Source organism: Lynx canadensis, chromosome D3 (assembly GCF_007474595.2).
Source record: "Lynx canadensis isolate LIC74 chromosome D3, mLynCan4.pri.v2, whole genome shotgun sequence".
In the NCBI taxonomy this organism is placed as follows: Eukaryota; Metazoa; Chordata; class Mammalia; order Carnivora; family Felidae; genus Lynx; species Lynx canadensis.
Genome location: NC_044314.2, coordinates 74165362 through 74178721, shown reverse-complemented (window position 1 = coordinate 74178721; position 13360 = coordinate 74165362). Strand labels below are relative to the sequence as shown.

The 13360-nt window shown below is 40.5% G+C and overlaps 1 protein-coding gene across 1 annotated transcript in view; it reads right to left on the bottom strand.

Moving 5' to 3' along the window:
* LOC115528059 (sodium/glucose cotransporter 1-like) overlaps positions 1-13360 on the bottom strand; it is a 57713-nt gene that overhangs the window by 26575 nt on the left and 17778 nt on the right. Inside the window, exons 5-8 of the mRNA XM_030335836.1 lie at positions 11414-11518; positions 9466-9571; positions 8124-8204; positions 3130-3350 (exon numbers count right to left, since the gene is read on the bottom strand). Of these exons, the coding sequence (XP_030191696.1) occupies positions 3130-3350; positions 8124-8204; positions 9466-9571; positions 11414-11518 (513 nt within the window). The remainder of the gene's footprint in view (positions 1-3129; positions 3351-8123; positions 8205-9465; positions 9572-11413; positions 11519-13360) is intronic.

Sequence of the window (13360 nt, the reverse complement as noted above, 5' to 3'; positions counted from 1 at the left end):
AAAATACAAATAAAAAAAAAATCCTCAGAGCTATATTAGAGAGAATACCCATGTATTGTGCTCTGGATCTCATTTCTTGTCTTTCCACTCACTACATTTTAAAGACCCTTTAGTGTTGCTACATGTCATCTAGTCCATTGCTCTCATGACTGTATGGTATTCCACAGTCTTACTGCCCCCCTGCCATTTTATCTACCCACTTAGGAGTAACCACAATCAACACTGTGATCAACATTGCATATTATAGTCCCTCATGAACTTGCATAAGGATTTTTTAGGTAGCTTCTGAGGAACACCACTGCTAGCTCAGAGTACGATATACTTACTTTTATAAAATACTGCTGGATTACCCTCCAGAACAGATCACACCAGTCTATACTTCCACCAGAAGTGCACGAGTTTTTTTTGTTTTTGTTTTTGTTTTTGAGAGAGACAGAGATAGTTTAAGTGGGGGAAGGGCAGAGAGAGAGAGGGAGACAGAGAATCCCAAGCAGGCTCCACACAGTCAACACAGAGCCCAACTTGGGGCCTGAATTCATGAAACCACGAGATTATGACCTGAGCTGAAACCAAGAGCTGGGTGCTTAACTGGCTGAGCCACCCAGGAGCCCTTGTGTGAGGGCTGACCTGGGCATTATCAATCTTTCTAATTTTGCCAGTCTCCTTGTGGTTTTAAGCTGTACTTATGTGATAACTCTGGGTTATATGCTTGTTAGCATTAATGCTTGTTTGAATTTCCTTTTTTATAAATGGCCTGTCATTATCTTTTGCCCACATTTCTATTGGAGCTCCTTTTTCTTATGGATTTGCTATTGTTTCTTATTCATGATAAATCCAATAATCTTCTCTAATCTGTCATCTGTTGACTTTATCTATGATACTCTTTGTTAAAAAGTACTTATTATGTATGGGCCCCTGGGTAGCTCAGTCGGTTAAGTATCTACCTCTTGGTTTTGGCCCAGGTCATGATCTCAAAGTTCGTGGGCTTGAGCCCTGTGTTGGGCTCTATGCTGACCAGATTCTCTCTTTCTCCTTTGGGATTCTCCCTCCCTCCCTCTCTCTCTGCCCCTCCCCTGCTCATATGCTCACCAATACTCTTTCTCTCTTTCAAAAATAAACTTAAAGAAGTAAAAAATAAAAAGTACTTATATGTAATGTAATCAAACCAGTATGATTTGTACTCCCTGATATGTCTTAAAAATATTCTGTTACCCTTCCTTAGATGCATAGTTTCACTTCCCACATTTAAGTCTTTAACCCACCTGAAGTCTACCTTTGTACTAAGTGCTGGCTGGGGGTGAAGTTTTGTTACTCCAGATAGTCCATTGGTTTTCTAACAACTAAGTTTTCTAACAAAGAGTATGTATCTCCCCCATTTCTTTCTTTCTTTCTTTCTTTCTTTCTTTCTTTCTTTCTTTCTTTCTTTCTTTTCATTCATTTAGTTAGTTAGTTAGTTAGTTAGTTTTATTTTAAGTTAGGCTCCAAGCCCAACCTGGGGCTTGAATTCATGACCCTGAGATCAAGAGTCTGTATGCTCTACTGACTGAGCCAGCCAGGTGCCCCACACCCCTGTTGATTTCTGAAGCCTCCTTAGATATATATTAAATTCCTATAAGTACATAAATCTGCCTGACCTCTTTATTCTGTTCCATTAGTCTGTGTGCCTATTCTTGGATATTTCAAACTATTTTTATTATTGCTACCTTGTAGATGTTTAAATATCTGGTTTGGCAAGTTCTCTCCCTTTGTTGTTCAGTTTCAAACTTGGGTTAGGGATTTATAGCATTTTCTTCTTCCACAAAATGTTTAAACCTTTTTTTTTATTGTGATATAAATATGAAAGTATTTTTTTATTGTGATATAAATATGAAAGTACACGGTAGCACATTAACAGCATACAGTCTAACACCCATCCAAGTCGAGATGGAACATTGCAGGTACCCTAGAAGCCTCCCTGTGGCTCTTTTTTTTGTTTTTTGTTTTGTTTTGTTTTTTTGCAAAAATTAAGGTGAAATTCACATAATATATAGTTAACCATTTTAAAGCGAACAATTCAGTAGCATTTAGTGCATTCCCAATCTTATGCAATTACCACCTCTCTCTACTTTCAAAACTTTTTCATCACCCCAGAAGAACAAACACATCCATTAAACTGTCCCCCTCCATTCCTTCTCTCCCAGCCCCTGGCAAGCACTAATTGGATTTCCATCTCTATGGATTTGCCTACTCTCGACATTTCATATAAAAGGAATCATACATTAGGTGATCTTTGTGTCTGGCTTCTTCCACTTAGTATAATGTTTCCAAGATCCATCTAGGTTGTAGTATGTGTTCCTACTTCATTCCTTTATATGGCTGAATAATATTCCAATGAATGGATACACATTGTTTTATTAATCCATTGGTGGGTGAACATTTAGATTGTTTCCACCTTGTGGTAATTGTGAATAATGCTGCTACATGGGACTTTTTTTCATCTCAACCCCTTCCCTTGCTCCAGATATGACTGCTTTCATGACTACTTTATTTCTTCCTTGCTATTCTTTATATATATGCCAATTACTATGTATTCCTAAATGACACAAGTTAGCACTGCCTGTGTTAAACTTTATAAAAATGTAATCATGCAGTGCCTAGCGTTCTGTGTCTAAAATCAAGCTGTGAAGATTCATCCATGTTATTGTGTATAGCTGTACTTTCTTTTCATTTCTCTATTGCCTTTGCACCATGTGAATATTTCACAGCTTATTTAATGAGCTACCATTGATAGTGAGCCATATAATTTTCAGAATAAATTTGAGTCCTTAAAAAAATCCAACTGAAATAGTGATTGGTTACATTTAATTTACAGACTCAGTTGGGGAAAACTGACATGTTTTTCATGTGATAATGATGGGAAGAAGGAAACAATGAAAATAGATGATGGGTTATAATGGGACTGTGAGTGAAATTCCTTTTAAACAGAATTTCTTATGAAGTTCTTTAGGCAATAAGTAAAGACTGGAAGGGAAACCTGATCACTGAGTGCAGTCAGGCCCGCTGTTGCCTACAGAGACTGGTAAAGCCTAGAATGCACTGAGACCGACCAGCCTCCAATGTAGTCACTTCACCTGCACCACGTCTAATTACCTGATCAGCGCACCAGTAGTATAAGGAGAGGGTGGAGACGCCAAAGACAATTCCAGGCCATGGGAGGTCTCCAGTGACGGGATCTCGGAAGATATGGAAAAAATCCAGGCGAGGAATAAAACACTCTGGCTTGGCAGTCCAATTTCCTTCATGGATTGGATCTGGCTTACTATGTGGGTATTTATTCAGTAGCTCCTGGTATCCTCCCACTTCCTGAAAGGCTTAAAACACGATAAAATTTATCAGTATCTTACACCACACAATAACATATGTTTGAAGACCCAAGATTACAAAGTCAGACCCAGTTTCATTGACTGTACCTAGTATAAAAAGCACAATGGACTGAAAAATAGTCAAAACTGTATGTGCCTTAAAAAAGACATCATCTCTTCCAAAGAGAAATGGGAGTACAGTGGACATTGGTGGTTGTGTGCGCCCCCCCCCCCACTCCAGCTACTGGTAGCAGAACCCCTCTTTCCAGTTGCATTCCATCCGGTGTCGCTTAGGTGGGCCTCATCAAACTGTCCACCATTCCAATATGGCATGTGCCCCAGGCCTGGCCAATGCTCTGTCCCATGGGCAACAGCTGATGTGTCAGGAATAGATATGAGACCCAAACTGGGCTAATCAGAATCTGTCCCAGGAGACTTCTGCTTAAGGAACCAAAAAAGCCTGCTTCCTTTCTTTGGGGTTCTGAGCTAGTCTGGCAGTTTGAAGCTCTCTTGTTTACCTGGTTCATTCAGAACCCTGGATCTAGGCATCACTGAAGGTACTGTGCCCCTGGAATTTTTACTTACATGAGCCAAGAAGGTATTTACTTGCTTATGCTAGTTTTGAACTAAAGTTCTATCACAAGCTTTCTAAAGAATCTTGGCTAGAATAGAAATTAATATTCACTTTCCTGCAATGCCAACAAAATGTTTATAAAATGTCATATTTGAAATTTTCCTCAGTCATAGCATTCATCTGTCAATATCCTAAGTGGTATACAATCTTAACCTTAAAAAAAATGTTTTTAAAAGGCACAAAACACCCATAGTTCCACTTAACTAAAAAATTCCCTTTAGGGGCGCCTGGGTGGCGCAGTCGGTTAAGCGTCCGACTTCAGCCAGGTCACGATCTCGCGGTCCGTGAGTTCGAGCCCCGCGTCGGGCTCTGGGCTGACGGCTCAGAGCCTGGAGCCTGTTTCCGATTCTGTGTCTCCCTCTCTCTCTGCCCCTCCCCCGTTCATGCTCTGTCTCTCTCTGTCCCAAAAATAAATAAACGTTGAAAAAAAAAATTAAAAAAAAAATTCCCTTTATTTTGGCATATTAAAACATGTTCCTTTGATACAGATTTGATTATTGAAATGTGTTCAGAATCATTTAGAGTTGAAAGTAGTCAATAAAAGAATACTGAGTGACTATAAAATGAATAAGACACCTCATGGCACTTCTATAAATTAATTCCATATGGATTAAAAGAAAGCAAAATACTAAACTACAAAGTTATTAGAAAAAAACAGAATATCTTCATGAACTACAGAACTAGAGAGTTGAGTTAGTCTACCTTCTTAGACAAGTCACAAAAAGGAAGAGGAAAGTTGGTAAATTTGACCTCAAAATTTAAAATTTATATGACTGAAATCAAGTTAAAAAGCTGTCAGGCCAAAAGAAGAAATTTGTGTCATGTATAAAGAACTCTTATACAACAATAGCCAAGCGAAACTACTCAGAAGAAATATAGTAGAGAATATGAGTGGGTAATTTACAAAAGAGGAACTCCAAATGGCCACTAAGTATATAAAATGATGCTTAACTTCACCAGTCTCTAGAAACTTCCAGTTAAAACAAGAATGAGATACTTTTTTTTTCCTTCCCCTATTTGGCAAATTTTTAAAAAGGCTTAAAACATCAATTATTGGCTGTAAGGGTTGGGAACACATATTCTGACATATATTGCTGAGAATATAAGTTAATACAGCCACTTTGGAGGATAATTTAGGGTATGTCTCAACAAAGCTGGGTTTATTCCAGGAATTCAAGATTGAGTTAACACTGAAAAATAATTCAATATAATTCACCATGTTAACAGAATAAGGGAGAAAAATAATATAATCATCTCAGTATAATCATCTCAGTAAATGTGGAAGAAACACTTGCTACAATTCAAAACCTGTTCATGATAGAGGTACCTGGGTGGCTCAGTCGGTTAGGCATCCAACTCTTGATTTCAACTCAGGTCATGGTCTCACAGTTCATGAGTATGAGCCTCATGTCGGGCTCTGTGCCAACAGCACAGAGCCTGCTTGCAATTCTCTCTCTCTCCCTCTCCTTCTGCCCTTCCCCCACTGGTGTGCTCTTGCTCTCCCTCCCTCTCTCTCAAAATAAATAACTAAAAAAAAAAAACAAAAAAACACGTTCATGATAATTGTAGCCAACTAGGACTAGAAGGGAACTTGTTAGCCTGGCAAAGAGTATTTACCAAAAATTGACAGCAAATGATTTATTTAATGGTGAAATATCCAAAGATTTCTCTCTAAATTGGCAAAGAGACAAGGATGTCTGTTGTCTCTACTTCTATTCAACACTGTACTAATGACCCTGGCCAGTGCAATAGGCAAGAAAAGGAAACAAAAGGTATAAAGTTTGGAAAGCAAGGGAAAAAAAGATAACTTCTTGACCTGGGTACTTGTTACCAGGCTGTGTTCACTTTGTGATATCTCATCTAGCTACATACTTTGACTTGTGCACTTTTCAATAAAGTTTACTACAAATACAAAAACAAAAAGATTTAATAGATCTCCCTCCATTCACGGACATAGAAGTTTGCCCAAGATATAGAACCAGTGGTGGAATAACAGACTGCAAAATTTTGTTTTGATTCTGTTAAAATATGTCTCTCATAGATTAAAAAAAGATTGTATACATGAAGAATATATCTGGAAGGATATATACAAAACTAATAATACTAGTTGTCTCTGGAGAGTTGAATTGAGAAACTGAGAGCAATGAATATTTCACTGTGTACCTTTTTGTTTTGTTTACCTTGTGTGTGTACTACCTAAAAATTAGAAACAAAAAATTGCAACTGGATGTGTATGGGGTCTCATGGCGACTAGTTTGGACAATACTCATTTGGATGTATAAGATCTTGTATATTTTTAAAAGAAAACAATTATCCCATTAGTTTAAAATAGTTTACCTACCAACATGAATGCCCTAATTATAAAAAAAATCCCATTACATTTCTCAGAAAAAGTCTTAGTCTGTTTGGGCAGTTATAAGAAAATACCATAGGTTGGGTGACTTACAAACTGCAAATATTTACTTCCCATGGCTCTGGAGGCTAGGAAGTCTGAGGTCAAGTGCTGGATGATTGGGTGTCTAGTGAGGATCCCCTTCCTGGCTCATACATGGCTATCTTCTCAATGTGTCCTCAAATGGTGGAAAAAGTGAGGGGGCTCTCTGGGGTCTCTTTTATAAGGATACTAATGCCATTCATGAGTGCTCTGCTCTTATGACCTAATCAGTTCCCAATGGCTTCGCCTTGGGGGTTAGGATTTCAACATATGAATTTTGGGAGGGAGACGAATATTCAGTCTATAAGAGTAAAGAATATATAATTACTTAGAGATGTAATTGCTAACATTAAATGGAATATTCCACCTGCTCCTAAAGTTTAGTCAGATGTCATTTTCAACTATTGGGGTGAGGGTGGCAGATTTAAAAACTGTTGATGTTTAACACTAGTACACAATTAAAAACAATGGCTTAGTGTGTTCTATAGTTTAGGGTTTTGTCATTCAAATTAGTCAGTGCTTCCCAATTCATTAAAAAAATTCCTTAGATTATGCCTGATGTGTATTTTGTGTTCCAGCAATATAGCTCTGAGTACACCTCATGGCACACTAATGCTTACTGAATGTTAAGAGTGAGGACTATGTGACTCTGTTTGATTCTATCATTTCTCATTCAATGGGGCTCAACAACATGCTTTACGGAACCACAGTCCTTCAACTGTATTCACATACCATTTCAATAATTTTTCAATACCTGAGACAAGAGTTTTTCCTTCTAGATTTATGTAAGACCAATCTCTGACCCATGGAGCAGTGGGTAACACCAACCTCACTGAGGTCATTATCTTAGCTAGTGGGAGAAAACTATCATTTTAAGGTTTAATGTACTTGCCATTACAGGTATTATAATATGTTAGTTCACATAGTGGAATTTGGTGTTTAGAGACTCAGCTATGAGTTCTGCTCTTAGTGTGTCTCATGAGCAAGTTACTTAACTGAATAACTCAGTTTCCTCATCTGTAAAATGGGGATAACAATAGTAGTTATGCATCACAGTGATGTGAAGATTAATATGGATAAATGCTTACGTGGTACCTGATACTCGATTTCTGTTAGCTATTATTTTCATTCTTAGCACTTAATAAGCACCTACCATGTGCCTCAGACTGCACACTGTGTGCAGGATACAATGGTTTTGGTTCTTAAGAAGTTCTGGAGCTGAGGGGTATGATTTATTTATATGACACAATCAATGAACAATCAAGGTATGTATCACAAAAATATCAAGGTGTGTGTAGTAGTGATTTGAGTCCACAGAAGAAAAGACATGTAGATGGAATAATAACAGAATCACATTTTTGGAGGTGGGTCTTCTGTTGACCTTGATGGGTAGATTTAACTGCGTCGATAAAAAGGAGAGGGGCTTATAACTGCAGAGGAAGAGCATGGGCTGAGGCACAGAGGTGGGGATGAGTGTGGTGGGCCAGTCGATCACTGTCCCAAAGCACAACAGTTTGTCATTACCACTTCTATGTCTTCTGAAGTGAGCAAAGGTTTACTCCTCAACTTTTTGTGTGACCTGAGATAATGCTCTAAGGGATCTGAGGGCCTCAGTCTCCTCATCTGCAGAAGATGAAAGTGCTGAAATGGCCCCAGACAGCAATCAGACTGGAATATTCCAGCCACGGTGCCCAGTCTTCCAAGATTGACTTACCAAAGCCCGTTAACAAGATTGATCCCAGAACCATAACAGCAGCATGTAAGGTATCAGTATAGACTACAGCTGCAAAACCACCTGAATAGGTAGGAGAAAGAGAAACAAAAGCAACATTTGAGACTCTCTGTTGAAAGTCACTTCTGTATCCGTATTCTACATGCTTGTCTCCTTCCAGATCTCTCCATTCACACCTTTGTACCTTTAAGTCAGTAGGTCTTACAATAACATGCTTAGTCTTGGTACACCCTGTGTTCTCTCTTTAACATCCCTCACGATCTTTTGTTGGATTCTTATCTTGCCCTTCTATGTCCCAATTTCCCTTTACTTCCCATTTTTTGGATAAATGAAAAGCTGGTAGTTTTCCTAAGCAAAAAAGTACATCTTTAATCACAAAATCTCAGTTTGGAAGCAACAGTTAGCAGCATCTCTGGTCTCAACATGCTAGATGCCAGCAGCACCACCCCCCCTCCCTGGTTGGGACAACCCAAAATGTATCCAGACATTACCAAATGTCACCTAGGAAGAAACCCCCAACTCCCACTCCCTTGTGCATTGAGAGCCATTAATTGAGTGCATTCCATTCCCTACCCTGATCCTCCTCACTCAGACAGTGGTAAACTGCCAGGGACACTCACCAGCATCCAAGATTTGCACTGTGACTGGAAAAAACAAGTGATGAGGGCCCCCGCTCTCAAAACTTAGGCAGAGACTCTGGGACAGAATTGCCTACATAAAAGATGCTATCTGATGGCCTGACCAGGTGACCAGGTGACCAGGATGACTGAAGCTGCTGCCTCCCCCTAATTCCTTTTCTGTTTCTACTCTTTTACTTAGTAGCCTGCAGTGTCAGATGATGGCCCGCTCCAAACATGATCACTGCCATCCTTGCCAATGCCCTTAGAAAGCCCCCACTGGCCTGATCTGATTTCTAGAGGTAGTATGTCACTTAGGCACCCTGCCTCCATTATTTTCACTGTTCCACCCCCTCAGGCCTAGCAGTATGATCTACAGACTTAGGGAAAATGCAAAAGCTGAGACCCTCTGCCTCCTTGTCTACTAGCACTCCACTATAAGTAGTAGAGCTTTGGGGCGCCCGGGGTGGCTCAGTCAGTTAAGCGTCTGACTTTGGGTCAGGTCATGATCTCATAGCTCGTGGGTTCAAGCCCCACGTCAGGCTCTGGGCTGACCGCTCAGAGCCTGGAGTCTGCTTCGAATTCTGTGTCTCCCTCTCTCTCTGCAATTCCCCCACTCACACTCTCTCTCTCTCAAAAATAAACATTAAAAAAAAAAGTAGAGTTTTGTGTCAGTATAAATACCTGTGTGGTTACGGTAACCTCACCTGTGATGGTATAAATGCCCATAATTGTCAGCAAGATTATGGTGGCCAGGTAGACGTCTAACCCCAAAACCAGTCTCATGAACATGGCACCAGTACAGATCTCCACCTGAAATGAGTACAAAGGAAACAGGCTGCATTTTCATTTCCAGCTCAATCAACAGGAGTATTAGAGACCCTAGAAGCCATCTGCAGGAAGTGGTCTATGGTTAGCACATTCACTCCGTCACTAATGGACATGGGGTGAGGGCTACCCAAGTTCTGTTGGGAAAAAAGGCTTACGCCCCATGAGTTCAACCAAGGTCAGCACTTTTAGGGCTTGGGTCAATCCAATGAATTCAGTTCATACAAAACTTAGCCTATTCCTCTCTAGACCCTTAGAACAGGGAACATGCTCAGAGAGTGAGCTGTTCTTATAGTTCTGCCATTGGAAAAGGCAAAGGGGACAGCTCAACAGGGGCTGGTAAGTTTTTTCTCTAAAAGACCAGATAATAAATACTGTAGGCTTTGCAGGCCACATACTGCCACTGCTTTCCACAACCATTTAAAACTATAAAAAGCCATTCTCAGCTCAAGGACTGTACAAAGCAGAACATTAGGTTGATTGGCCTGCAGGCTGGATTTGTTGATCCCTGGTTTGGCTGGCACTGATTTTAAAGCATCTGCATATCATTTAACTGGCTAATCTCTTGCCTAGTTATTCTGGTCTCCAAAGTAGGGATGCAATGGGCAGAGATCCTCCCTTTATTCATCTATCCATTTATTCACCAAATGTTTACTGTGCACCAGCATAGCAGATACTCGACAGGGTTCAGAAGAAACAGGGCTACTAAAACTCAGTTGCTGCCCCCAAGAAGCTTATATTTAGTGACAGAAACTAAATAGGCAATTTCTATGTAGTGTGATAGGTGATACTCACATTGTATGTCTGTATGCATGCGTGCATGTATTTATTTATTTATAGTTTTTATTATAGAGACAGTATGAGTGGGGGAATGGGGCAGAGGAAGAGAGAGAAAGGATCTTAAGCAGGCTCCACCCTCAGTATACAGCTCGATCATATGACCCTGGGATCATGATCTGAGCCAAAATTAAGAGTTGGACACTCAACCAACTGAGCCACCCAGACGCCCCTCATTCAGTCAGTTAAACACACACACACACATTTATCAAGTGCCTTAGGTGCCAATAATTTTCTCAGCACAGTGGGTAATGCAGTGAACAAGCCAGGCAAGGCTCTCGGCCTCAACAAGCTTGCACTGAAGTGGAGAAGGCAGATAATCAGAAAGGTAACAGATAAATTATTCTCACATGGTAACAAGTATTACAAAAAAACCCACCAAAACATAACAATGAAATAGAGATTGACTGGGTACACCCATGGAAGGCCTCTTCAAGGAGGTGATATTTGAAAATTTTTTTGGGGGGGGGGTACATTCTAGACACAGTGTGAAACAAATGTCAGGGGCTTTCAGTGGGAATAAGATTGGCAGGTTTGAGAAACATAAGGCAGGCAGTGGGGCCACAGCCTGGTGAGAACAGGAGAGGAGATCAGGAGACAAGGCTGGAGAGGCAGGGACTAGAACAGAACATCCTCACAGATCATAACAAGGGGCTTAGGTTTTCTTGAAAGGGTGGTGGAAATTCCTGGATTGTTTTAAGCAGAGGAGTGACATCACTTAATGACATGACATAGATTAAGGCTAAGGTTCTCTAGAAACGCGGAGGGACCTGTAACTGAGGCTTGGGAGACAAATAAGATGCCCCTGCCTTTATTTTTTGCAAAGTATTATTAAGCTATTTTTTTTTCTCTGCTCTAGCTTAGACAGAAGAAAACGTAAGTAACTTATGGGGCCAGAGAGTGAACTGCTGACACCAATCTAGCACCATCCTACCTACTGAATTTTTGTTGTTTTGTTTTGTTTCTTGGGCTGGCTTTTATACAACTCACCAAGATCTTATTGAAGATATAGAGGAATAAGTACAGAATAGCAAGGAGGAACTGGATCCGGAAGCCACCAAACCTCTTCCTCAAATATTCTGGCATTGTCATCACCTGTACAAGCAATAAGAGAAGTCACCACCAGACAGAGTGCCAGAAGAGGCAGACCCACAGGGACGCGCCTTGATCACAATGTGCTGGTCATCATAGAGACACAGCTGATGGTGAAGGGGGGGGGGCAGGGATAGAAGTTGCAGCAGGGTCAGCAGTTGCAGAGGGTCACCCACTCTGGCTTTGGATTCCATGCCACCTGTTAAGATGGGGGAAATAAGAAAGGAGAAGCAATAGTATTGTCTTCAAGAAGCAATCTCCTGAAAGTAGAAGGAAATCTAGCCATTTGAAGATGTCTCATGATGACAAATCACTTTCATGAAATAATCCTAGAGCAAATTCAAATACCTTATCACACACTACAAATATAACAAGTACTCAGGAGAGACAGAATTTGGGGCGCCTGGGTGCTCAGTCGGTTAAGCAACCAACTTCGGCTCATGTCATGATCTCACGGTTTGTGAGTTCGAGCCCCGCGTCGGCTCTGTGCTGACAGCTCAGAGCCTGGAGCCTGCTTCGGATTCTGTGTCTCCTTCTCTCTCTGCTCTTTCCCTGCTCATGCTATGTCTCTCCCTCTCTCCTTCAAAAAGAAATAAAAACATTTAAAAAAAATTTTAAGGAGAGACAGAATTTGACTCAACAGCTCTCCAACCTGGTCATCTGTGCCCATGCTCTCATGTGTGTGCTGTTTGCCCCAAACAATCCTGTTCATTTCGATTTCCATGGTCTCAGGCTGCGTGCACCCCACAACAGGGATGCACCCATGCACAAGATGTCTCTTTGTTCATTAGATGCTTGGACCCAAGTGCAGTGCCAGGCTCACAGTAGGTGAATAAATGTTTGTTAAATGTATACTGTCCCACTTCTATCCCAAGTATCCTCATATGGGCTGCTGTCATAGAGTGTAACAGAATGGCTTAAGCAACAGAAATATTATTATCTCTCAGTTCTGAAGGCTAGAAGTTCAAGGTGTCAGCAGGCTTGGTTCCTTCTAGGGGCCGTGAGGGAAGGATCTGTCGAGGCTCTCTCCTCGGCTTGTTGATGGCTGTCATCTCCCTGTGTCTTCCTATTCTCTTTCCTTTGTACATGTCTGTGTCCAAATTTCCCCTTCTTATAAAGTCATACTGGATTAGGGCCCACCCTAATCATTTCATTTTAATTACTTTGAAGATCTTATCCCAAAATGCAGTCATAATCTGAGGTAATTTCCTTGGGATTATGGCTTCACCATTGCAGATGCTAGACAACATGGCAAATAAGCCTTTCACATTTTTAATGCCGCTCTACAAATATTTACAAATTTTAACAGTTTTATAAGGCATAATTTATGCACATAAAACTCTCCCATTTTAAGTGTAAAGTTTGATGAGTTTGGGAAAATGTACACAATTATACAATCACTACCATATTAAAATATTAATCATTCTCTTCTTAAGATGGATTTTATTTATCTATTTATTTATTATGGGGGGGAGGGGCAGAGAGACAGAATCCCAAGCAGGTTCCATGCTCAGTGTGGAGCCTGACACGACGCTCGATCCCACCACCATAAGATCACGACCTGAGCTGAAATCAAGAGTTGGATGATTAACCGACTGCTCCACCCAGGTGCCTCACAAAATATAAATCATTCATAATGCCCTCCATAAACCCCCTAGGGTTTGCAGTTAAGGCCTTCAACCCACCCTTGGTCCTAGCTGTCCCCACGGATTTGCTTTTCTAGAATTTTAAATAAATAGAATCATATACTATGTACTTTTTAATGTCCTGCTTCTTTCACTGGCCTGATGTTCTCGGTTGAGATTCAACCACATTGTTGCATGATCCCTCTTTCATGCTGAGTAG